This window comes from Natrix helvetica (assembly GCF_964273705.1).
Source record: "Natrix helvetica genome assembly, chromosome: 1".
NCBI classification, from domain to species: domain Eukaryota; kingdom Metazoa; phylum Chordata; class Lepidosauria; order Squamata; family Natricidae; genus Natrix; species Natrix helvetica.
Genome location: NC_138548.1, coordinates 1,296,610 through 1,323,324, shown reverse-complemented (window position 1 = coordinate 1,323,324; position 26,715 = coordinate 1,296,610). Strand labels below are relative to the sequence as shown.

The 26,715-nt window shown below is 44.8% G+C and overlaps 1 protein-coding gene across 3 annotated transcripts in view; it reads left to right on the top strand.

The window, feature by feature from the left end:
- Positions 1–18,431, top strand: part of ELAVL1 (ELAV like RNA binding protein 1) — a 30,671-nt gene extending 12,240 nt beyond the window's left edge. For all 3 annotated transcript variants that reach the window (XM_081935584.1, XM_081935585.1, XM_081935586.1), the window contains exons 3-6: positions 2,077–2,180; positions 4,398–4,551; positions 5,301–5,526; positions 12,172–18,431. In XM_081935584.1, the coding sequence (XP_081791710.1) occupies positions 2,077–2,180; positions 4,398–4,551; positions 5,301–5,526; positions 12,172–12,496 (809 nt within the window). In that variant the 3' untranslated portion in view covers positions 12,497–18,431. The remainder of the gene's footprint in view (positions 1–2,076; positions 2,181–4,397; positions 4,552–5,300; positions 5,527–12,171) is intronic.
- The last annotated feature ends 8,284 nt before the right edge of the window (positions 18,432–26,715 follow it).

Genomic DNA, 26,715 nt, shown 5'->3' with positions numbered 1-26,715 from the left:
TTAGCAACTCTTTGCTTATAAAATCTCTCATGTAATTTCGATGCCCTTCTTCTGTTTCCTTAATCAGTTTATCTTTGATTGTCGGTAGTGTTATCAATGATATTGCTAATAAAATTTCTCTCTTTAAATCCATAAATTCTTTTCTTTTATCTTCTTCTGTCTCTTGCCATCTGTGGTAGATTTCCCCTCCATTTAATTCCTCTTTCAGTATTCCAGTCTTTCCCTTTTCAGAGACAAACCAATCACCATAAATATCAGCAATTTTAATTTCTTTATATTCATTTTCCTCTTCGATTTTTAGGATTTTAACCGCCACTTTTTCCATTTGATTAGAATCTTCAACTTCTTCATATTTTGCTGTTAGTTGAACTAAAACTTCCAACTTCTTCTCTATCCTTTCACGTGTATCTGATAATTTCTGAGAGTATCTTTTGCAGACTTAAAACTTCTTTGTGATGCTGAAATTGTGCCATTATCTCCAGCTAACAAACACTGCTGCTGTAGCTTAGAAGGTTTTAACAGGATTAAGCATCACAATAACATTTCACCTTTCTCTGGTTAAAAATATACTTCAAAGAAACATCTGTGTGCTTTTCTTCTTATCACTCTCTATAAACAAGCTGTGAGACCTTGAGGTGCCAAGCCAAGATAATCAGTGAAAAAAGTGTTTAGTTCCCAATACACAAACCTCCAGCCTCTGAGTAGCAGTGCTACAATGTTATAATTTCTTTTTGTATCTTTTTTGTATTTCAAGTTTAAAAAAAAGTCCGATTCTTAAATGAGTTAGAAAAACACCCACAGTAATGAAAGAGGAGAATTTTAGTCCATAGATTACAGAGAATAGTAAAAGAAAAAAAATAGAAGAAGGAACTTAATCCATTCCTTTTAAAAGGCTTGCATAAATTCCATCCGTGAAGATAGCGTTTAAAAAGTAAGATAACCCACTGTCCAAAACCATTCCAATTTAATTCCGCCACTTATTTCTTCTGATCTCCAATTTAAATTAATTTTAAGGTTTTTTTTATAGGCAATAACTTTTAAAACAGTAAAAATTCCTCACCAGCTGGAAACACTTTCTCTTTCCATATCCTTCCGTTTTGGAGCTGCCCCGACTTCATCAGCCAAATGGCTGGATTTTTTGTCACCGGCTTGAAGAAATTCTCTTGGATCGATCAGGGACTTTGCAATGTCCCTGAGATCAGCAAGACCTATGCTTCCTGTTCACCGTCTCTGCGGGACGGTTTAGGTCCGATTGGAGCACCCAGTGGCAAAAGTGTCGACTGCGATGTCAGAGCATTGAGATTGTGTCCTTGCGACTTCGGCTCCTCCTCAGGATCTGAACATTCTGAGGTGGTTGGTTTTTTTAAAAATCCAGAGAATGGTGGTGCCAGTCCCCTTGTATCTTAAATCACACTGACTGCTACTGGATGGCAGCCCACTTTTAAAACTTTGAAATAACTTTCAAAAGAAGCCCATGCTTGACTTTCCTGAAGCAGTGATGCTGTGATCTACTAAAGCTTTGATTGGCCTTGAAAGTGCTTTTCCCACCTTTGCCATCCCTAGGGCACGGGTGGATTCAATCCCATTAGAGGGATCACTGGAGAAGCAGAAGCTTTTGAAATAAATAAATATCAGATCCACAACTATACAAAGGAGAAGCTTACCTGCATGTTTGGGTACATCCCAGTCTCCAGAGTGAACATGTAGCCATTGACAAGGGGTCCTTGGTGCCCTCTGAGCATGGTCGTTTTCTCCCAGACGTTTCATGAAACTAGGTAACATCATCAATACTACTAACACTAGCACTGACGATGTTACCTAGTCGGGTCACGAAATGTCTGCGAGAAAACCACCAAGCTCACAGGGCATCAAGGGTTGCTCAACCCTGAGCTACAAATATTCTCCTTTAGTGGCACCTTCATAGGCTTCATATTTATATTTTCCTTCATAAAACCCATTTTCTTTTAAAGTGTGGAATTTTCATTTCAGAGAATGATGGAAGGGTGGGTCGTCCCCCCCCCCCCCCCCCCCCGGTGTTGCTTCTGAAAAGAATTAAAAGAGACTTTTCCCCTACAGGACACAGCTTGGGTTATGGTTTTGTGAATTACGTGACCGCGAAAGACGCTGAAAGAGCAATAAACACGCTGAACGGCCTGAGACTCCAGTCTAAAACTATCAAGGTAAAAATGTCTGTAATGATGGCTGGGCTTCCACTCCTCCCTCCTCCTCCTCCTCCTCCCTAGACTCCTCCTAGGCTGGGCCATGGCTGCCCTTCCTTCTTCTGAGCGCTGGGCAGCCCTAAGCTTCTCCTGTCCCATGAAGGTGGCCGGATCTCTCTCCTAGCTGGGCTCCCAACGCCCAAAGAATTCCACGGGGAGAAAGCCTAATCTGTTGATGGGATTTTAGTGCGAAGAAATATATTAAGGCCAGAGGTTCATCCTCCAGATAAATGATGATGATGGAGATGGAGATGACATGTCCTTGCTATGTAGTGAATTCTGCCCTGGGGAGGCCAGTTTCCCCATGGGAGGCATTTGTATGCCTGTAAGAAGAAATCTCTCTCCTTCGATAGTAGTTGGCATTTGATAGGTTTTTATTTTTTTAAAAAAATAGGGGCTGGTTGTTAAGACATCTTAGTAATGGGTTTTGTCCAGCTTTCCATAGCTGATACATTTCAGATATATTAAGCCTTCCTCCCTTCCTTCTTCCCTTCCTCCTTCCCTTTTTTTCTGCATCCATCCATCTTTTTCATTCTCTTCATTTTCCTCCCTCCATTCTCCTTCCTTCCTTCCTTTCCTTTTTTCCTTTTTTCTTGTATCAATTATCCATGCATCTTTTTCCTTCTCTTCATTTTCCTCCCTCCTTTCGCCCTCCCTTTTTTCATTCATCCGTCTGTTCCTTTTCCCCTTCCTCCATCTCTGCCCCTGAGCAGCTTGACAGCCTTCATGGCAAAGGTTGGTAAAAATTAAAATAATAGAACATTTTATTCCTAAGCATAGTAGCGTACCCAAGGCTCTCCCCTGGGTGTCAGTGTATGTCTGCGGGTTGGGTTTGGCCTTCTTCCTTCTCTGCCTCGTGGCTCCCAGGAGATGATGCAGAGCCTCCCCCGGAGAGTCAGGAAGGAGGCGGCCTCCGGTCTGAGCAATGCAGCTGCCCTGGCTTTGCCACTGGCATCATCTGGCCGCCAGCCACACCCCTATGAATGAGCTCCTTGTCCCCTTCAAAGCTGGCATTCTTCAGCTGTAGAAAGCCCAACTAGGGACTGTAACATTTGGATACTTCATGGAGTTACAGGTTTGTGAGTGAAGCTGTCCTTGCAGAGGGCTGGTCTTTTGCTTCACTGCTTAGCGCCTCTCCTGCAGCGTCCTGCAAGCCAAACATGTTACGAATTGTTCAGCGTCTCATTATGTGGGAGGCCTCAGGCTGGAGTAGGCTGGCCTAGTAGAAGCTGGCACCTGATTCCAGCAGGTGCCAGCTTCTCACCGGGTCCTGCTGTCGCGAAGAGCCAAAGCATTTTGCTCCACCAGGTATATCGCATATGAAAAAGAAAGCGGCTTTCCCCATTTGTGTCTGTTTTATCTGCTCTTGGGGTTGGGAAAACAATTTTATTTGTGGCGAAAAATGAGGATTCAAACCCTTTTGGGAACAGAAGCAAGTAAAAGCACAAACCTCAGCACAATCTCTCTGCATTGCTTGTGGCAGCTATGGAGATTCTCAGTCATGCAAGGCACACTTGTCTGAAATGTGCTTTTTTTCAAAATGCTGGTTTTTTTTTCCTAAGAGGAAGAAGAAGACATTTCACTTCCCATCCAAGAAGCTTCATCTGTTCTGACTGGGTGATAGGGATGGAAGGAGTTAGTTCTGACAATAGTGAAGAACTGAGGAAGCTTCTTGGATGAGAAGCGAACCCCCTTCTTCCTCTTTGAGGGAAAAAAACCCAGTCCAGTCTCCTTTTGAAAAAGCACCTTTGAGACTAATAGAAGGGAAGAAAATATTGGAATGAAGAGTAGAGTAAAATATTGGAATGAAGAGTAGAGTAGAAGAGAAGAGAACATTGGAATGAAGAATAGAATAGAAAATATTGGAATGAAGCGTAGAGTACAGTAGAAGAATATTGGAATGAAGAGTAGAGTAGAAGAAAACATTGGAATGAAGAATAGAGTAGAGTTGGAAGGGACCTTGGAGGTCTTCTAGTCCAACCCCCTGCTTAGGCAGGAAACCATATACCATTCCAGACAAGTCCAGTCTCTTAGATAAGCTACGTGGATCATTTATTGATTTGAAACAATGTTTTGCAGGCATGAACCAGGTATGTTTACCAAATCCCAGAAATGTCTTCAGGTGTTTCAGCTGTATGAATTCACCGTGTGCTTTCCATTTTTTTCTTTCCCCCAAAGGTGTCGTACGCTCGGCCAAGTTCTGAGGTGATTAAAGATGCAAACTTGTACATAAGTGGGCTGCCACGGACAATGACACAGAAGGATGTCGAAGACATGTTTTCACGGTTCGGACGCATTATCAACTCGCGCGTCCTGGTTGATCAGACTACAGGTGTGTGAGCCAGAAGCCGTGCCGTCTCCCATCCACTTGGCTGGCTGCAGGTCTACTTCAGAAATTGGCCGGGGGGGGGGGGGGGGAGCTCATCCCACAGCAGCGTTTCTCAAACCTGGCCATTTTAAGAGGGGAGGGCTTCAGCTCCCAGAATTCCCCAGCTAGGGGGATTGAAATTTGCCCCTCTTAAATTGGCCAAGTTGGGAAACGCTAATTTAAATAGCAATAGCACTTTAGACATATACTGCTTCACAGTGCTTTTATGACAGAGTCAGCCTCTTGCTCCTTCCTTCCTTCCTTCCTTCCTTCCTTCCTTCCTTCCTTCCTTCCTTCCTTCCCGCTTAAGACTTATATACCGCTTCACAGTGCTTTTACAGCCCCCTCTTAAGCTGTTTACAGCCTCTTGCTCCTTCCTTCCTTCTTTCCTTCCTTCTTTCCTTCCTTCCTTCCCACTTAGCTCTTAGGCTTATATACCGCTTCGTACAGCCCTCTCTAAGCAGTTTACAGTCAGCTCTTGCTCCTTCCTTCCTTCCTTCCTTCCTTCCTTCCTTCCTTCCTTCCTTCCCTCCCTCCCGCTTAAGACTTATATACCGCTTCACAGTGCTTTTACAGCCGTCTCTTAAGCGGTTTACAGAGCCATCCTATTGGCCCTCCAACCATCGGGGTCCTCATTTTAGCCACCTCGGAAGGCAGGCAGGAAATGGATCCTTCATGTATATATATATTCCTTCCCTCCCTTTGACTTCCAGGCTTATCCCGTGGCGTTGCTTTCATTCGGTTTGACAAGAGATCGGAAGCCGAGGAAGCCATTTCAAACTTCAACGGCCACAAGCCGCCGGGCTCCTCCGAACCCATCACGGTGAAGTTCGCAGCCAATCCAAACCAGAACAAAAACGTGGCCCTCCTGTCACAGCTCTACCACTCCCCGGCTAGACGATTTGGGGGGCCTGTCCATCACCAGGCCCAGAGATTCAGGTAGGTTAGGAGGAGCGAAGTAATCCAGAGGTCTGTACTATTCTTCCCTCTCTCCCTTCCTCCCTCCCTCCCTCTCTCTCTCTCTCTGCTTCTTCTGCTCTTTGTTTTTTTTTATTTCTGTTTTTTGAAGTCATTGCTGTTCATTCTCAGACACAGAATCTTCCAATAGATAAGTCAGCAGAAGGAGGGAGAAAAAACAACAACACCTGCCTTAAATAAATATTCCCCCCTCCCCACAATGTTAGGGCTAATTCTGTGTGATGAGTTTGTGTTCCAATGACTTGATTTGCAAAAAGGCCCGTTTTTGAGGGAGGGGATGCTGCTGGTTTTCCCTCCCCCCTTCGCCCCAGCCCGGTCATCCGAATGGGTTAATTTAAATAGCAGGGCATCATCCTGTTATTAATCCCACCCTAGCTCCTTAGGTTCCACCCAGAGAACATTGTGAAGGGAAGGCAATATCAGTCTTATGTAACATTTGTATTTAGTGATTTCTGCTTTTTTAACTTTAACCAACTCTCTCCCGATATTTCTTGACAGTTCACGTGGAACTCATCAGCTCGGTCCCAATTGCACCTCCAACTTCTTCCACTAGATTTTTAAGCGCATTCTGTATAATTTTAGAAAGCTCTGAAACAGTTTTCTTTCATACTTAATGGCAGTGGAGTGTTTTTCACCCCCAAATGAATATGTACCCCTCCCCTCCCCCAAGTATGTCAGTAATCATTGTGGATGTCCATATTTTATTATTTTTCCCTTCTTTTTATCTTCTGTTCTCTCAAGATTATTTTTTCTCACTTTCTTTCTCTTTTGTTTTCCCTCATAAGAGTTTCTTTTAAATAGAGAATTAAAAAGCCCTTCAGATCCTCTTTCCCCTATTAATAAAGATTGAAAATTTGTCTGTCTGATCTGATGCTTCATAACAGTGTGTTTAAAAATACGAGATTTTAAACTTTCTGGAACAACAACAAAAAAATGGTGACATGGTATTCATTGCAAAAATTGGTTTTTCAAATTGCGTGAGTCCAGCACTTAAAAACCCACTCTCTCTCCCCCTCCAAGCCTAAAATAGCCAGAGCCATTATATTAAGGGGTTCCCGTTATTGGTTCCCCCCCCCTTTTTTTTCTTCTTTAAAAAACTCTTCCTTACACTGCTTTTCTGACTTAAAAAATAATTGCTTCAAGTGGTTTATAGAACTGGGGGGGAAAAAAGCAAATTATAAACTAGTTAAAGTCATGGCATAGTTCAGCAAGTCACAAAAACTGAAAACCATTAAATAGACCCAATGTCATTTGTGTTAAAGCCACGAATAAACCCCCAGGTTCTGACAGCTGTGCTTGACAGTGGCGTTTGCAAGGGAATAAGATCTGTCGAGGTCTTTTAAGATTCTCAAATTTGTACATTTTTGCCTTTGTGGACAAGTATCTGAATAAGAGCCCCGAAAGGTGTGTGCAACAAATGCTTGTGTGCGTATGAAACCCAACCTGTGTGACTTTATTAGAAAGTGAAAGAACCAACCTGCTCAGCTGTTGCTATTGAAAAGCATACAGTTCTCCCTCCCTCCGTTGCCATTGTTGGACAAGGCACAATAATTGTAAATCAGCAGACGGATTTAAACCAAGCGGGTCATAGAGTTATTTACATATTTTCCAATTCCCACCCTCCCTTCCCCTCTTTCTCCTTCTTTCCAGCTTATCTCTCCTTTGCACGTCTTTTCCTTCCTTCCCTCCCCCTTTTCTTCCTTCCCTTCTTTCCTTCCTCCTTTTTTCCTTTCCTCCCTCCTTCCTTCCTTCCTTCCTCCCTCTTCCTCCTTCCTTCTTTCCTTCTTTCTTTCTAACATATCTCTTTCCTTCGTCCCTTCCTCTTTTTTCCTCCCTCCCTTAAATTTGGCTTACAGCCCACTCTTTCTATTTTCCACCCCACACCTTCTCCTTCTTCATTTTTTTTTAACCAGAGAGAGAAAGATTCCTAGCTGGCAGAGAAATGTATAGAAAGGGAGGGGGGGGGGGCTTTAAAACAGGCTGACTTACAGTCTTTCATGAGTTTGATTTTAAAAATAGAATGGAGCGATGGCGTGCATCTTATTTGCTTGACCCCCCCACTGCATAATCCATCCTTCTGAATTCAGTTCTGGATTTAAAAAAAAAACAGGGTTTGCAAGCATGCATGCCGGTTTGTCAAAGCATGTACATTCTCAAATCATCCTTTTTTACAGCTGCACCCCCCCCCCCAAATAATAATTAGGACCTCATTCTACCCGCCCAACATGCAGTTTTGCAGATGTGTTTTTAAAATTGCCCTGCAAATGCCAATGATTTGATCCCTCAACTCTCTAGTTCGATAGCAGATCAGAGCGAGAACGCCCATAGGATTTTCTTTCCAATTGTAAAGTCCGATTCACATAAAAGTATTAAAAGTATTTATTGCCCCTACATGCTTCCCATATTAATTCCAGATTAGTTTTAGAAGTTTTATTATAGTTTTCAGTCTTGTAAATAACTCCTGCATTGGCTGCCTCCCCCCCCCCCCCCCCATAGGCCAGATAGTGGCTAGCTCTTTCCTGGATAACCCAGGAAGAGAATGAGCACATCAAACTCCTACTTGGCCTGCTATTGGCTCCCCCCCTCCCTCTTTCTAAAATATCTTTTTAAGGATTTCTAGCATCTTTTCCCTACTCCACTCATGCAGAAGCCACATGCTGGCGAGACTTGGAAGGGGAGAAAAGCCTCAAGCACAAGCTGGCCAGTCACTGAGCTAAATCAGGGCCGTATATTTCTAGGTGCCATTGCCCTTGGTCCACGGAAAATCTTCTGCAGAACACAAACAGGACTGGCACCCCTGCTTCCTCTGCTAAAAACGCAAAGCCCCAACAACTTTTTCATTGCTAATCCTCAACCGGTAAAAACATAAAGTCACTACTACAATATTTCCCTAAATTCCTTAGTGGGATGAGAATAATAAGCTGAGGATTACCGTATTTTTTGGCGTATAAGATGCTCCCCCCCCCCCCCCAAAAGAGGATGAAAATCTGGGTGTGTCTTATAGACTTGAATACAATATTTTTGGCCTCCCGAGACCTTGTCCCCTTCGCAAAAATGGACATGCAGAGGGTTTGGGGGGCCTGCAAAGTGCTCCTGGGGGCTGAGGAGGGTGAAAAATGCGTTATTTTACCCACCCACCCCCAGCCCCAGGAGCACTCTACAAGCCTCCCAAAACCTATGCATGCCCGTTTTTGCTCATTTCCCCCCCAGCCCTAGGAGCACTTTGCAGGCCTCTCAAACATCTGCATGTCCCATTTTTCACAAAAAACGATGCCTGCAGAGGGTTTGGGAGGCCTGCAGAGTGCAAAAACTTTTTTTTAAAAAATGTACCTCTTCAAAATCTTGGTGTGTCTTCTTTTTCGGTGCCTCTTATAATCCGAAAAATACAGTAGCAGTGCCATCTCTAATGATTCCTCCTGTTGAGAATAATAATTAATCGATCACTCTCTGAAAACTTGTATTAGAACAGAAAGGAGAGTTGCCACCAAACCGCCATTTAATTAGCAGCTCGTAGTTTTAAAAGAAAATTGAAGTTGGTAGCTAGTTTGTCCCTTAAGGACGTAATAACAGTAGTTATTGAGAAATTGCAGTTTGAAACACGGCATTACGAATTCCATAGCAAAAGCTCTGGTGCTTGTCTTGTTTAACATAGCCCCTCTTTCTTGAAAGTCTTGTTCATGTCCTCTTCCATTCCCCTTTCATGATTTTATATGGATAGCTGACCCTTTTTAATTCCCTAGGCTGTGTGTGTGTGTGTGCGCGCGCACGCACGCACGCACACACACACACACACAATTGTAAACTCCATCCCTATCCTGAAAACAGCCCTCTTTTTAATTTACTGCTTCTTTGCTTTCAGATATCCTATTCCACTCTTAATGTGCTTTTTTTCTGTTTTGTTTTTCCTCACTTTTCAAGTCTCCTCACTCATCTCTATGAAATCAATCTTAACTGTAAAATTCCTTCTAGAGAGTTCCTTCCGTGGGGGGAAAAACCCTTGCATGTCTTTTTAAAAAGTGGCCTGCCTCCGGAAAGTTGTGTGGCATCAGATGGGTTTCTTTTAGAATTCTTGTCTTGGAATTCTTGTCACTTGTTAAATAAACAATGTGCTTCTATCTGCCTGTACTTGGCTTCTTCCGTGTAAGGTGAGAGTAACCCCTGCCCCCCCCCCCTCCTCCCTCGGCCAGGTTAAGTGATACGGTTTGAAGGATCCTGAACCTTAAGATGAAGGACTTCCAACTTCCACAATGGTCGCTGGGGAATTCTGGGAGTTGAAGTCCACCCATTTTAAAGTTGCCAAGATAGAGAAACAGAAGCAGAAAGTGTGTGTGTGGGTCAGCTTTTTTTGGGGGGGAGGGGTGGTGTAGCTTGAAAGCCTCCCCGACCTGGCTGAATTGGGAAGAATGTACGTGTGAATCCTTAGCCCCCTGGGACCACGAGTCTTAGGGAGACATGGCCATCTCTCTTCCCCTCGTTCCACTAAGAACAATTGGCTGCTGTCGGTGTCACGAAAAGTCAAGATGAGCCCCTGAATAGAACACGCAAGAGAGGCCAGCGGGGAGAGGAGAAGGGAAGTGAACCACGCTGCCTGCTTTCTTTGCAATTTTCCAGACCCCATGGTTGGGGGGGGGGGGGGGGAAACGGACTGACTTCCCAAGAGGACCTTCATAGATGGTCACCTTGTGTAGGCCTGCTGCCCCATTCAGTCGGACAATTAAATATGCCAGCTTCCCCCCCCCCCCCCCCCAGCAGAGAGAGAAGGCGGCCCGTAGATTCCCCAGGGAAAAAGGGAGCGTCATCTCAGATCAGTAGCGGCTAGCCACTCGGCTACTGGCCCCTCTGCCTCATCCCCCAGGCATTATTTTATCCGTCAGAAAAGCAGTCTCTTCCTCCCCCAACAGAAGGTTTCCCCCCATACCCCCCTCCCCTCCACAAACTTTCCCGGGCCTCTCTGAGTTTGATTCTGCCCCATCGCACTCATCTCGAGGGGAGAAAGCAGTGCGATACCTTCGTTCTCCTAGATCAGGGGGCAGGGGGAAATGACAATCTGGGCTTGGGGGAAGCGGGCAGAATCCTTGATGGCCCACACAGCGTCCTGGGAACGACTCCTCCTTGGGGGGGCTTTCCAGGATTGGGTGGGATTTCTGTGGGGTGGGGGGTGGGAAGGAAGGAGGGGCCCTCATGCCTGGTCTTCCAGCATCTCTCTCTGCTTACCAGTCCTCCCTGCCTCTCATCTCCCACCGAGCGCTTTGAGCCCAAATGCCGCCCGGCTCAGACCTGTCATTGCCAGCCAAGGCCCCCGAAGGAAGCCAACTCTTCAGTGTGCCCCGTCCGAGGATCTGAATGCAGGATGCCTGGTCTCCAGCTATGGCCCTGGAGGAAGGGACACCTTTATCCTTTATTCACACGAGGACCTTCCTGGTAGTTCATCTCCGCCTTCGCAGACTCTCCTTAAACCTTGCTGGTGGGCAAGTAGCAGAGAAAGGGCACCAGAGAGAGCCTAGCCTTATTTAGCGTGGCACAAGCTTCCGTGGAGTAGAGCCCACTTTGCCAGGTGCTAGGAAGGGCTGGTGCCCCGACGGGTCTCCTAGCGGAGTGAGGGACGCCTAGATGATGTTGGACCCCAACTTCCATTGGTTTTTTCTTTCTTTCTTTCTTTCTTTCTTTCTTTCTTTTGGGTAGCTCATTTTGTTTTCCACCCCGATGGGAATTGGGATTGTGCAGCATCTTACCTAATATTTCCACTCCTGGTCTAGAAACAGAGGGAAGCCATCTCTGTGGCTGTGGTCTTTCGTTGCAAGAAGTGGCAGGAGGCAAATTTAATACCTGTATTATGAAAGGAACCCACAGGTGATGCGGTGGCCTAGAGACGGAGCCCTCGCCCAACAATCAGGAGGCTGACAGTTTGATCCTAGGTAGAGGCAGATATTTCTTTTCTCTCGGCACGCACAGCATCTCTGGTTACCCACCCCCGGAAAGAGCTGTGGGATTTTTTGTGTGTGGCTTCCTTTCATATTACTTATATTAAACCAGCCTAACTTAGCTAGAAAGCCTCCCCCCCCCCCCCCTTGAAAAAAAAATCAGCAGAGCTCCCTCTTCCTTAGGGGTGTAAGTTGTGACTCAAACCACAACTGCTGCTGATTCTCTCTCTCTCTCTCTCTCTCACTCAGCTTTCTGACCACAGCCTGCCTCTTTACTTTCCTCCCCTGCCCCCCTTTCCCACCCACCCCCTCATTTTCGTGTTCTTCAGCAAATGGGAGATGGGGGCAGCGCTCCTTCACGCACCTGGCGGAGTGGGAACTAGCCTAGGAAGGTTGACCCAGCATTGGTTCCCCTTATCCATCTCCCCCCCCCCTCCAAAATGGTGCCCTGCTTGCTTCTCTTTTAACTTACCGGTCCTTCTCACAGCAGGGAGACGAGAGAGACGCCCTTGGATGGACCCCCGTTTAGATGACCACCGGGTTCCCCCCTCCACCCTGCCCCCCCCGGTGTTTTTTTTATAAAAAAAAAAGAATCTTTGAGTTTTTTGCTTGATTGAACTGACTTCTTTTTTTTGTTTTGTTTTGTTTTGTTTACATGAACTATTGTGTGCTTTTTATTTGCTAGGTTCTCTCCCATGGGTGTAGATCACATGAGTGGGCTTTCTGGTGTAAATGTCCCAGGAAACTCCTCTTCGGGCTGGTGTATCTTCATCTACAACCTCGGCCAAGATGCCGATGAGGGAATCCTCTGGCAGATGTTTGGCCCCTTTGGCGCGGTGACTAATGTGAAAGTCATCCGTGACTTCAACACCAACAAGTGTAAAGGCTTTGGCTTTGTGACAATGACAAACTATGAAGACGCCGCCATGGCCATAGCGAGTCTTAACGGCTACCGGCTGGGGGACAAAATCTTACAGGTTTCCTTCAAAACCAACAAGTCCCACAAATAACTTCGCTCTCGTGGCTTTTTTTCCCCCCTTCCCTTTTCTTTTTTTTTTCTTTTTTTTTTTATGGAATAGAGATAATTGAGTGACGAAAAAAGTTTGAGCCTTTTTTTTTGTTTTTTGTTTAGTGTACCACTGATTTCCTTTTTTTTTTTTGCGCGCGCGCCAATTTTCACGAAGTTGTTTGTCGTTAGTCTCAACGAAAAGTTGGAAAGGAAAAAAAAAGGGGGGGTTATACTCTGGGATGCCACCGACATGTTCAAATGTTTTGGGTTTTTAAAAGTCCCATAATGGTTCTATTGTTTTTTTTTTTAAAGTTCCTTTCGAAGTAAGTCCTGTTTGCAAACTCCCCTTTGAACCCCCCCCCCAAAGTCTCACTGGACTAACCCATTTGCACCTGGTGCCAGTGAAACATCTGCTCCCTTAAGAGACTGCTGTTAATTTCACCGAATAGCGTTTGCTAAGGCAGGGCATCAGCCAAAAATCCTGATAAGGCCAGTTCTCTTAGTTAATAGCAACTTCTCCTTTTGTCAAGAAATTTGTTGGTGAAAAATTAACTTATTGGTGAAAAATGACTTAAGTTTGGAGAATATGAAATATCACCCCTGGGTAACAATTTCGACCCCTGTAGGCGAAACCAAAACTGAAAAAACCACCTTTTTAATAGTGTGTTTTCCACCCCCTTTAAAAGCCCAGTTTCCATAAAAAGGACCAAAGAGTTTTGAGAAAACTCTGGGGTAATTTCAGAGTAAAAGAAAAAAAAAAAGAAACTCCAGTCCCAACATTGCCACTTCCTCCAAATTCTTAGTTCCAATAAACATGTTTTTGTGCATTTGCTTTCTGGTAAAACAAATGTGGCAAGATTTAACATTAATCTCCTCTCACATATTTTTAGTTGGAATAACCGAGTTCTTAGAATTCTCTTGTGAAGATCTTACAAACATTTGAGTATCATATTTTATTTTATTTTTGCATCCCTTCTAATAATTACTAGGAAATTTTAATAGTTGAATTTGTTTTGACAAATAGCTTTATATATTTGAAAACGCTCAGCAGAAAGGTACATTAAAACTTGCAAGTTTGAGATTACATTTTTTTTTTGGGTAGACTTAAATGTTTTAATTAATCCCCAACGTTTTCTTCAGGCTGCCTTGAAACTTTTGAGTTCTGTTTTCTGTTAATTTTCTTTTGTTTTTTGTGTTTTTGTTTGTTTTTACTTTTGCATTTAAGACCAATTAAATTTGATTTGGTTTTGCTGAAATTTTGTTTTGGTTTGTTGTTTTAATTTTTCACCCCCCTCCTGACTATGTTTCACAGGAACCCCCCCCCCCCCAACCTGAACGATGACTTTTCCGAGTAAGAATCATTTGGGGATTTTAAAATCAACTGACTGGTATGAGATCAGGAATTAACACATTTGCAATCGTTTTCAACCCACACGGTGAGAGTTAACTGGCCCAGACCCAAGTTTACAGCTTAAACTGGATATTCCGTCACATACACAGCTGGCTAGATCTGTCAGAGTTGTTGTGAACCAAACCTTTGGGCAAAGAGAAACCTTTTATCTGATTCTAAAAAGCCCGCTTTAAAACTGTTGGAAGCTTTGGGGATCTCTCCTGCTTACGTCGGCTGAGAGGCAGGGCCGATCCCGTTCTGGATCTGCGATGTTTGCAAAAGTCCCCTTCTGGCCACATTACCTTTCCATCAGTGCCCAAAATCTAGAACTTGGGGCACTTACTAAGACTTAAGTGTGTTGAAATCTCCCCGGCGGCTGGAATAACACGTGACACACCGTCCTTGCAGGTGAAAACGGTGATGGTGGGTGGCTTGCCTTCACACAGCACGGCCGTGCGTGTTGAGGGACACACAACCGTTCCTCTTTTGTGTGTGTGTGTGTGTGTGTGTGTTGTGTGACTGGAGGAGATGTGGCCCATCCGAAGACTTCTCACCAAGCAAAGGCACACTGTGGCTGTGTTGAAACAACAGCCCCTCCCTGCCCCCCCCCACTCCCACCCCAGATCTCGAGTCTCTTGGGCGTAGAAACGCCATCCCGGGAATATCCACTTTGCTTTCCCGCTTTCAATTGCACCTTTTTTTATTTTTTAAGAATTAACCTGTCGAAGGCGGAGGGATCCGTTTCACAAGCAGGGTTATTTGGTCCCAAGATTACACGCGGGCCTATTTGTTTGTTTGTTTGTTTATATTTATGAAACTAAATAGATGGTCTCTCTTTTTTGAGGTCGCTGCTGTCCTGAGCTGCCCTCACGTTTCGTGTTGTCAAGTGATTTGTGGCAATAAGTTCAGAAAACCTTCTTTAGAGATGCTGCTTTTTTGTTTTGTGCTTCTTCTCAAATCTTAATTCCTGGACAGCCCCGAGGTGTTGTTTTTTCTTTTTTAAAAAAGTTTGGAACCATCAAGTTTGCACCAGAGCGTGTCAGGTTTACTTAACTTGTCTTTTGCAATGTTGGATTCACAAAATCCCCACCTTGCTTCTTCAGCAAGAAGGGGTCTTTTCAGTGGCCTCCTTTTAAACCCTCTTTCGGTCGAATTGTATAAAACCTCGGCATTCCAATTGGAACCAACCTGGGACGACCGTGTTTTAAAATCTCTTCCCGGTCATTGGGAGTTACAGGCCAGCTGCCATTTCGGCAAGTTGCTTCGAGCTGCAGTGCATATTTATTTATTTCAGGAGAAATAACCACTGTCTCGGGGATTGCGGGCTCCTGAAATAAAATTTCCCCCCTTTTTTACAGCTTCTATTCATCTTTGCGATCTTTTCCTATTGGGTGATTCTTGGACGTAGCGCGAGATCTCTTCTGTTATTTTTTTCCCCAGTCGTATAGAATGCTCCCTTGATTATTATTTTCTAAATGTCCAAAGGAGTCTTGATTACAAAAACGTCGATGAAGAGTATCAAGCATTTCTAACCCTCGGACAGAAAGCATTTCTTTTACGGCGCCCCTTCACTCCCTTTTATAGTTCTTCATTCTCATTTTAAAGGCAGCTTCCACCACATGGCCTGTAAACACCTTCCAGATGTGGCAACACCATTGTAGTTCCCGACTTGAGGAATTCATTGACGGTGCGTTACAGATGTTCATAGACATCTGTTACCTCTGTGAATGCCGGTTGTGGGAATAATCTGTCCTGTCTACTGGAACTTCTTTTTGCTGTCATGGCTGATTTCTCTGCTCCTGGGTTAGCTGCTCAGCTAATCAGTTACATTGGTTTCTCCAGTTTTCATAAGAACAAAATTAAGATTTCTTCAGGCCAATAACAACCGTTCTGCAGGTGTTTAGTATTTCTCCAGCTCTTTGTTACTTACTTGCATTCACCAGTCTTGCATCTCCCCTCCGTCTTCCTCTCTGATCGCCCCCAAATCCTCCCTAATCTGCTTTTCGGAGCTCCGCTTTAGCTCCAGGAGAGGTGGAGGTGGATTCCTGCTAAGATAACGGTGTAGGACAAGAAGTCATTGAAACACTTTGACGGGGGACTTAAAAGGACCCTCTTTTCACCACGGAAAGTGGCGAAAGCAATGAGATCTTGTACCACTCTGGGACCACTCTCTCTTGCTACATTCCTTTTCAAATTCCAATTTTAGTGGATCATGACCAGAAGAGAAAAGAAAAAAACTCGAAAGGAATTAAGTCAGTTTCTTAAGGGGCTTTTGGGTAAATGGGTTGGATAGTTTTCTTTCTCTTGATGTTTCTAATAAGATTGCCTCGCTGCCTACTCTCAGTACGGAGTTTGGCTCTTATGCCAAGCTGGGGGAAAGGGGTGAAACAGGAATGGGCACACAGGATGTACAAAATGAAAATGGATTATTATTTTTTTGGTTAGTTCGAGGTGACAGTAAGGGAAGAAGTAATCCTTGCTGGTGGGATTGGACAATTCATTCTAGGCCGAAGGGGAGCCATGGAAAACTTAGCATATTCCAGAGAATTGCCAAAGCCTGCTTAGGGAAGTGAGCAGCTCTCTGCTTCATCCATATCTACCTTCTTTATGGTTGTGTGCCAAAAAATCTGACAAAGTTGGCAGGAAAAGGCTATTTCCGTGACATTTTTTTTTCCATTTAGCGGTGCAAACCCTTTTATATGGATTAGTCTCTTCCCCCCCCCTTCGTTCTTTAAAGCTTTATCCATAAATGTATATTATCTTCTTGATAGGATAGGAGTAGGCTTGAATCTTTTTTTTTTAAAAAAAACTGATTGGATTTTTATTACACTTTTGTGGGGAGGGAGAAATGATTGCCTACACATTGCAGAAATAATTTTGCAATTTGTCAGATGTTCCTTCACCCAAATGTTTAATGGATTATAAAATGTGTGCTCTCCTAAGCAGTTCACGTTTTCCCTTCCTGAGCGAAAAAGGATGATGGCTTTTTGGTCTGCAAAGTTTTACTCACAGTGAGTAAATTTTGCAGTTCTCATACTGACCATATCCCACTGCTTTGGGAGGCTAAATGTCTCCCTTTGGGCTAGAAGTAAATTTGCTGAGAATTATGCATTAAATCTGGGATTGGCAGCAAATTTCATGCTTGCTATAGTTCAGGATGTGTCTTTTCTTAAATAGCCCCCTCCCCCCCCTCTCCTCTCTCTCATAAGCTAACCCATCAATTCTCAAAAGAGGAAGCTCCTTTGCATATGGTTTTTTTAATGAGCAAATGCACCTTATTTTTGTTTTCAAGAGAGTACAGTGCTACATCCTCCCATTAAATTTTCTACCAAACATTTAGTTCTTGGCTTTGTTTCTGTGATGACAGCTGTCTCAAACAAACTCTACTTAACTTAAGAATCCCCTTGAAGGAACAAACTTTTTTCAAGATAATGCCCTTGTGGCAAATTTAGGGCATCAAAAATCAATTCTTTTTAAAAAAATTACACTTGGTAAAATAAAAGTGTGGAGCTTTCTTCTCCCTTTCTTTCATTTGAAAAAAATACACATATATTTAAGAGGGTGTTCGTTGTAATGTACAGGTTAGAACAATCGGTGGCTATTTTAGTTCAAGTCCAATTTTTTAAAATCTAAAATCAGATACGTTCTACTGTTTGGCTGCTTACTTGTAGCATTCTTGTCTAACGGAGTTATCCAGGTTGAGAATAAGTTAGTTGTGTTATTTCCACCAGTGCATGGTTTAAAAATAAACAGGAAACCCAGCTCAGTGGGGACACCCAGCATCACACAGTGAGTAGCTTGTGTTGAATCTGCTCGGCCCCCTCCCCTCCCCACAGCCTGCTTCTTCCCAAGGCAGATTTGCTGGCATTTTTATGGGAGGTGGGTGGGCTTTCCTTGGGAGGGCAAGATGGGATTTTTTAAGTTATTATTTTTTATGTCGTATGAACTGAAAATTCTCTTTACTTTTGTCAGGCGGTAGCAAAACCCGCATGACAATATAACCCCCCCCCTCTCTCTGCTTAATTGTGTATTGGGTTCTCCAAACAAGTTAACACTTCCGCAGAGTTTTGCTCTCTTGATATTTTTTGTTTTTGTGTTCAATTTCAATCACTTTTCACGAGGCCGTTTCAGAAGAAGTTGAAGGGAAACGTTGAGGCACATTTTCTTTGCTCCACGCTTTCTCTTTGGCAGGACCAGTGCCGTCTTAGCAAGTGGGAGTTTGGCCGTAGCTTCAGTAGGATACAAATGACAAACCCCCCACCCCCCGCCCTCTCCCCCCTTTAGTCTTGCTTGGCTTTCTTTTTCAACTGATGTTTAACTTTTTTCTTTTTGTAAAGCCCCCCGTCTGTGCAACGGAAGGCTTTTATCGGTTTCCCCCGTACTGTACAGTATATATGCTTAAGACAACTTTTTTTGTATATTTAGCGTGTTTTTAAGTTATTGATTTTGTTTTATATCAAAAATAATTTATTTTTCAGGTACCACTTTTTTCATTTTAACTTTGTTTTTAACATGGGTTTACTTTAAATAAAGTATGACGCTGCTATCCTGATGTGTCCACGGCCATTGAATCCCCTCGTGTCTTTTGAGTGCCTGCTGTTTTCAGAGGTCCAGTCCCACCCGCAAACGCCTCAGTTCACGTACGGTAAACTCAGAACAGCTCAAAGTGACCGGATCGGGCCTCGGAAGGGGCAGCGCATGGGAAGCGCATTAGAAGCCATGGGCGTCAGCATCTCTCTTGAGAGAGCGCTGTTGAACGATGTGGTGGGGACCTGTGTGGGAGGGGTTGGGGGCTTCCTGTTCTCTTCTTCGTCACTAGAAATTTCTGGTGGAAACGGGATATTTTCTTGAGGAGCACTGCCAGTGTTACTGGATGGACATTTTATTTGACCGCTGCTTTGGGATTCAATTTCTACTGTTCCAGCCTCCTGTTTAAAGCCACAAAGCTGAGCTGCTTGATAGACTGCCGTTACACTCTCCCCCAGGGGGGCAAGCATGCCAGTGACCATCATTTAATAGCAAGTCAGTTTGTTGAGACTTTTTGTCCTTTTTTTTTGAGTCAGGCTGGTGCACTCTTTGAGTCTCAGGAAAGGATAAGACTCTAGCCTTAGATGCTTGCGAATGTCTCTGGCTGTTTGGAACTATCCCCTTTTTCCTAAACTGAATTTATGGTGTTTTATTTCAAGATACGCTGTGCTGCTTCCCCCCCCCCCCCAATGTTCTTTTTAATAAATCTGTTCAGAAGACCATTGCAGTGTTAGGTAGCAACAGAAGAAATTAAGTATCCGAACATTTGTATGCTTCTTGCCTAATAAGTTTTTTTAAAAAAATCAAAAGTGTAACATGGAATTTTGAAAAGGACTGATAGCCTTTTCCATCGAGCGGCGTGGTGGCCTCGTGGTGAAAGCTCACGCCTCACAATGAAGAGGCTGTGAGTTCAATCCTGCGGAGCGGCAGATATTTATTTCGCTTGGCGCAAAGAGAAAATATCTGCTGTGAACTCCATGTAGGCGTCAGGAAGGGTATCTGGCCGGTAAATGCTCAGCTCCATTCATCACCCCCTGACTCCACTCTGATGCAAGGGTGTCGTTAAAAGAAAACAAACTCTGGCCTTTTCCATCATCTACAAAAATGTCCATTATTGGGCCTCCAGTTCTGTATATATATCAACTAGTCACCCAGGTCAGATGGATGGTGTAGCAATTCGATAAATACATAAACTGTTCTTGGCGGAAAATTTAACAAACGTAGCTGGCGCACCCACTTTTTTTAAATGTCGTTTTTGCTAAGTTTGTGTGTCTTGGCAGATTTATTAACCGATAAACTCCTCAACTTGAGCCCCAAATTCCTGCTGCCAAGCAAAACAGTCATTAAGTGAGCTTTGCCCCATTTTATGATCTTTCTGGCTTCAGTGAATCATCGCAGTTGTAAAGCATGTGAAGTGTGAACCTGGCTTCCCTTCGCTTGTCAGGAGGTCACAAAAAAGGGATCACACGGCCCCCCGGACACGGCGACCGTCACTAGTGTGAGCCGTCTGAATTTTGATCACATGAATGCCGCAACGGGGTCTTAACGTGTGAAAAATGGTCCTAGAGTTACTTTTTCAGTACCGATGAAGGAGAATATTTGTAGCCCAGGCTGAAAAGGATGCTACCCAGAGGAGGGGTCTCCAACCTTGGCGACTTTAAGACTTGTGGACCTCCTCAGCCAGCAAGGAACTCTGGGAGTTGAGGTCCACAAGTCTAAAAAGTTGCCAAGGTTGGAGACCCCTGACCTAGACTGCGGATGTTGCCTCGTTAGGGTAACAAAACCTCTGCAGGAAAACAAGCAAGCTCTCCCCTCACTTTTTTTCAGTGTGGTTGTATCTTTGAACGGTCACTAAATGAATGAGTGCAAGTGGAGGCCTACCTTTATTAATTTTTTGCGCTGTGCCCATCTCCCTTAACAAGGTGACTGGGCGGCCAAACTGGATCCTGGGATATTCTCTGGGTTTTCAACATGGCGAGCAACATGGTTCCCCCCCTCCTCCCCCAAGAATAGAATTAGACTTGTGTAGCCAACGGAGGTCACACTGAGTGCAACTGTTGGGTCGTTTAATCTTGAATATAACATTTAATACAACATCGTCTCTTTCTTTTTGTAGCAAGCTTTCTTTGGAATCAGCCCCCTCTAATCCTGTGTACTGGAGACTCCTCTTTGAGTTTCTTTACTTTCTGGTTACCCGTTCTATTTCTCCTGCCTATTGCAGTGATTTATTAGACACTTTGTAATGGAGGAAGGAGTCCTTGTGGATATTACTCTGCTAGTCATTGCTGACTCTTAAGGGGCAGCGCTCATCTCCGTTTCTAGGCCATTGAGCGAGCCCTGTCCGAAGACATTTCCACGGTCACATGGCCAGCATGACATCACTGAGCACTGTTACTTTCCCACCAAAGTGGTACCTATTTATCTACTCGCAGTTGCATGCTTCCGAACTGCTAGGTGGGCAGGAGCTGAGGAGAGGACGGGAACTCGCCCTGTTGCGTGGCGCCTGGGGTCTTGAACCTGGCTTGCTGGCTTTCCAGATGACAAACCCAGTGTCTCAACTGCTGAGCTACCTAACGGAGAGGTCTCCTTCAAAAGCATAGTGGGAGATCCACTCATATTTCCGCGTTTGAGAAAGGAAGGGAAAGGTACGCCTGCATACATATTATTCATAAGGGATAATGTAATAGATTTCGGGTTACTTCCTGCCTGTCTAATTAACCACAGAGAAGAATTATCTTCAAAGAAACTGGCATCTTGAGATTCAGGGATTGCTATGGGAATGTACCAACCCACAGATCACTCCGAGCTACAAGGACAGAATAAGAGGTTTGGAAGCACCTCGGAGGTCTTCCAGTCCAACCCCCCTCCCCTGCTCAAGCAGGAGATCCTACCCCATTCAAGGCAGATGGCTGTCCAGTCTCTTCTTAAAAGCCTCCATAGATGGGAATCCTGGAGACAAGCCTTCCCACCGGTTAGTTGTGGTCATGGGGGTGGGGAATTCTCTCCTTGGCTAGTTTCCATCCATTGCTGTTGCCCCCACTTCCGAAGGGCTCCATAGGGTAGAGCTGCCCATCAGTAGAGCCACTGGCCCCGGAGTGACCGCCACGCTTGAGGAAATTGAGCCCCCGTATAGAGGAGCGGCTGCTTCTGGGAGTCTTGGAAGAGCCCTGGGACTGGGCGGTCTCAGAATCCCTATTTGGAATATCGTGTGCCAAAGTGGGGATAGACTAGGAGACTTCTGGGGTCCCTTCCAACCCTTTGATTCATCGATTTCTTCTAAGGACCGAAAAGGGACCGGAGAACGACCATTTCCACCTTTGGCATCTCCAGATAACTTTTTCTTGCCTGAAATAGCAGAGTTGGAAGGGACCTTGGAGGTCTTCTAGTCCAACCCCCTACTCAAGCAGGAAGCCCACAACCATTTCAGACAAATGGCCGTCCAGTCTCCTTAAAACCCTCCAGTGATGGGGCACCCACAACTTCATGAGCCAAAGCCATTGCATGGATTGTTAATAACCGTCAGGGAATTTCTCCTTATAGTTTACGGTTGTATCTCTCCTCCGTAAGTTTCTCTTTGCTGCTTCTTGTCCCGCTGTTACATCACAGTTTGGTCTATGGAGCAGCCCCCTTCATCTGATTCTTTCCCCACAGCCCCTATAATAAGGAAAAAGGAGCAGTATTAATCTGGCTACTGCTACGGCCCAAAGTTGTAGTAGAACACAGCCCTTCGTGCTACAACCAGCTCCAGTGACGATCCCCACCACATAAGTCCTCTCAATGTGAATCTTAAACCGTCCAAAGGGCTGTCAATCAATCACCATATTGGATTCTCCCACGGTGGAATGGTCTGATACTGGCCGCTGCTTGGATGAGGTCTTCTCTCTTCAGCCTGGTTTAATCCTTGCACGCCAGTCCGGACATTGGTGTGATGATAAGGAACGGTTTTTGGAGGTCAACAGTTTTGTGAGACTTGTTTCCTTCTCTTTCAAAGCAATGGGGCTTGGGGGCTCTAATCCTGGGAAACCAGATACATGACACCCACACGTAGGAAGCAGGGGAAGAAGTGTAGGTTCCAGAACAGTGGGGTTTTCTCAACGTAAATTGGGCTTCATGTCCTGCCAGCAATTAAATACAGCAACAGGTAATAAAAGTAATGTTTCCTATAAAAACTTGATTGAAATACATTCTCCGTTCTGGCTATGCGATACTACGGATCTCTTAATAAAACTATACCTTTCTCAACAAATGGAGTCAAGGATGGTTTCTGTTTACATCTTTAAATTGTGGCCAGCCAAAACAGAGAATTGTGCCCCCAATCCTTCAGTTCTACTCTGTCCCCTAACTATCTCTCGCTTCCCACCTGACTAAGCAATTGGAGTTTCCATGATGGTCAGCCCAAGCGCTGCTTGGTAAGCATCTGGCCATTCCTCCCAGCTGGATGACCTTGAGGCAGCCTCTCGAGATGGTACAGTCTCTACTTTCCATTCCCCAAGCAGTCTTGTCGCCGCAGGGCAGCGAGGCACAGCATAAGGTGGCAGCTGACCGAAGTGTAAAAATAAGAGTCCCCTTGGTTGCCAGCTGCTTGTAGTTGTTTCTCATGGCTCGTGAAATGTTTGTATGATTTCCCCCCCCCCTCTCCTTGTGCGGGCATGGGCATATTCACACTCGCAGTGATAACACAGGCACCTACCTTGAATGTGCCACTGTGGCCCTAATTTAAATGTGGGAAAACATTTTAAGAAAAATAACTACTGGCTTCAGATCAATTCAACACTGGAGGTGGGAGTGGAGTTGCAGAGGGTTGAGCTCAGAGGCTCCTAGGACTCCTTCCAACTACACACAATTCTCTTGATTTTTCGGGGAAGACTAGCCCCCCCCCCCCCCAGTTGCCTCCAGGTGGGATGAGTGGCATATAAGTTGAATAAATAAAGCACCATGACTTTTTTCTTTTGAAGTTTCTCTTGAAGTTTCCAAAAAGACGGGGAGGTAGAGGAATGGAAGGTCAAATTGGGCTGATCTCCGAGCACGCTTGAGCAAGCTACCTTGTAAAGCAGCAGTAACCCGTTTCCCAACCAGATGTTGGCTTAATGGCAGTGTCTTGGCAGAAACACGCAGCCACTCCTGTGCCTGCTAAGCCATGTTCTTCCTTCAACAGGCCTCGATTAAAGTCAAGTATTGCTTGCTTAGCTGGAGACAGACCTGGACTGTAAAAAAAAAACCATCCCTGATTGTAAAAGAAATTCTATTTTGGTAATAAAAGTTGTCAAAGTTTTTGGAATATTCTACCCGATTCAATTGTCTCAGCTACTAACTTTCATAATTTCAAATCCAAATCCTGTGGGCCGCGCCCCCTATTTAAGAGGTCCTTAAAGGGGCACCATTAAATGCACTAACTTGCCTGTCGTCCCTGGCACATTTTAATTTCATTTTGCTTGTTTAAATTTGTAATTTCTGTTCGGCAAATAAACATCAGACAAACGAACAAACTTAGCTTTTTCAAATCCAACACTTGCGCAGCCAAGGCACCAACCGGCTTGTCTTAACCTGCAATCGATCGAACATTGGGGATGCCTGATAAAACCAGGGTGGAAATCCTGAATAATGATCACACTTCTTGTCGACTGACGGTTACAGGACATCAAGAGGACCATATTTCGAATGGTTTAATTGGTGGGTTTTTCCATGATGAACCTGCTTGAAAATTCTTGCAGCTGCACCTGGGAAAGAGCGAGAGACGTAAAGTTTCTCTGTTGTGTCTTCTTGGACCGGCGCTATGCTGACTGGAGCAGAAAGGAGGTGCTGGAGAAGACCTCCACAGCCCGCAGGTAAGTTGGGGGGAGGCAGATTCAAAGCCATCAAGTCCATGTTGGGAAATGGGGGAGAAGATATTAGCCAGGTGGCACAAAGAACTGCTTGGACCAGGGGACAGGCTAAGACAATGGAGTTGGTCAGTGGTTTTCCTAAGAGTTTCCTTGTGTTCCCTGGCTTTTTGGCCATGAAGGCCAGGACCACCATGACAGTTTTTGCCAAGACAGAGGAGACTGCAAGGGAAAAGAGAATGGCAAAGGCTGATTGTCGGAAGAGACAGGTGAGTTTCCCAGGTCGACCAATGAAGAGGAAGGCACAGAGGAAGCAGAGCAGGAGGGAGGCCAAAAGGATGTAGGTGAGATCTCGGTTGTTGGCCTTGACAATCGGTGTGTCACGATGCTTATGGAAAATTGCTAGGACTGACAATGTGATAAAAGAGAGAGAAAGAGTAAGAGAAGCCAAAGTGTATCCCAGGGTATCTTCATAGGAAAGGAAGTGGATCTTCTTGGCAATGCAGTGGTCCTTGTCTATATTTGGATATTTGTCTCCTGGACAATGGCCACAGTGGTCTGCATCTGAAATCAAGAATCAAGCAATTCAGGAGCATCTAACATGATCATTATCCTCATTCAGGGGAGAGAAGATTGGCCCCTTCCTACTGTGGCCAGACAGAAATGTAGTGATGTTTATGGTGCATCAAAATGGGAAAATCCATCCTTCAGTCAGGATAATCCTAGAGAGAAGTTAGGCAGAGACAAGGTGTCAAGGCAGCCTCCCTCAGTAACCAAGAAAGAAACCACTCAATTCCATTTTTAAAAAATTAAGAGTACTTTTACTGGTTATGAGTAGGTAGCAGCTAAGCAAAGCAAGATCTGAGGCAAAAGTGTGCGCAATCATAGATATTAATATGTGACCCAACTCCCTCCCCCTAGTAATCCCAACCCCCAGTCCAATCTCCACACCCCACTTGTGTCATGTGGGTTTCATCTTCAAAACCCATCATCAGGTTGGCATGCCGGACAGTTGGCCTTGGTGGCAAATCCACTATCGGCAGCATGCGCAGTAGATGGTGAGAAAATGACTCCCTTTTCCACTCACTCCTGCACTAAAAGCTTCCCCTCCCAAATACCACGTCACCCCCCCCTCCCCCGTTTCAATGGCAGCTGAAAGCAAGTAGCAAAGCAGAGGCTGACACAAGGATTTGTTCATCCCCCCACAAGGCTGGTCAGTTTCCTACAAGGAAAAAGGAGTCTCTCCAGTCACTGACCACTCTGGGGGCTTTTACTGTGAGACCCATTGCCAACTGTTTCATTCTCAATTTATACTGGAATCCACCAAAAACGGCTGGTTCTGTCAATCAGGAATCTTACAATTTTATATGTACATACATCGTCTGTCTGTCTGTCTGTCTGTCTGTCTATCTATCTATCTATCTATCTATCTATCTATCTATCTATCTATCATCTATCTATCTAAAAAGGCTGTATGTATTCATGTGTGTATGTATGTATATATGTATGCTCCAGCATAACTCTGGAGTGCCTTGAGCAATTTCAACCAAATTTGGTACACATATGACTTACCCTCTGGAAACAAATACTTGGGGGGGGGGGGGAGGAATGACATCCCTGGTGTGTGTGTGTGTGTGTGTGTGTGTGTGTGTTCCAGCATAACTCTGGAATGCCTGGGCCATTAAGGAGAGTGAGTGTGGTGGCCTAGAGCGGCAATTGTTTATGATGTCATGGGAGGGGGAACGGCAATTGTTTGTGATGCCAGTTCCTTCGTAGCTTCCTCTGGAAAGCCAGCCGTGACGTTCGTCCTCCAGTGGACCAATGGGGAAGTGTGGGATGGATTGGGGGCAAAGTGCCAGGATGGTAGACATGGCGGGAAAGAGGAGTGCATGGGAGGGGGAAAGGAGAGGGCAGGGATGATGGGCATGGGAGTAGGGGGAAGAAAGACCCCTCTCAATGGTTCCCTGTCAAACAAATGCTTCGACATCTATAAATACCCGGGCAATGCTGGGTTATCAGCTGGTTATCTATATATGAGCCACATGAGGAGGATGTATCCACTTCCTGGCAGATTGATACTGCTGAACGGGCAAAAACGCCCAAAATAAAAAGAAATGAAAGCTTCGACCACCTACCCCACTCCTTCAGGACAAGATTGGTGGTTGAATTTCTCAATGGGATCTGACAGTAGGAATGGAAAGTCCAGAATGGAACCTGTCAATTGTGCCCTGAAACTACCCTGCATTGAATAGCGGAGTAGCAGGAAAATTGGTCCATGGGTGGGCAGTTTATGTCCATGAATTAAAGGTTCTGGTGAGATCTATGTCAGTCCTACCAAAACGACCAAATATTAATATTTTGATCCATGGCATGACTTCCTAGAGCGTGGAAGATTTACATTTGAAGTGTGATTTACCTGTCTGATTAGAAATGGTCCCTTCTGGACAAGGGTCACATTGGTAGCAGCAGACCTGCTCGCCCTCT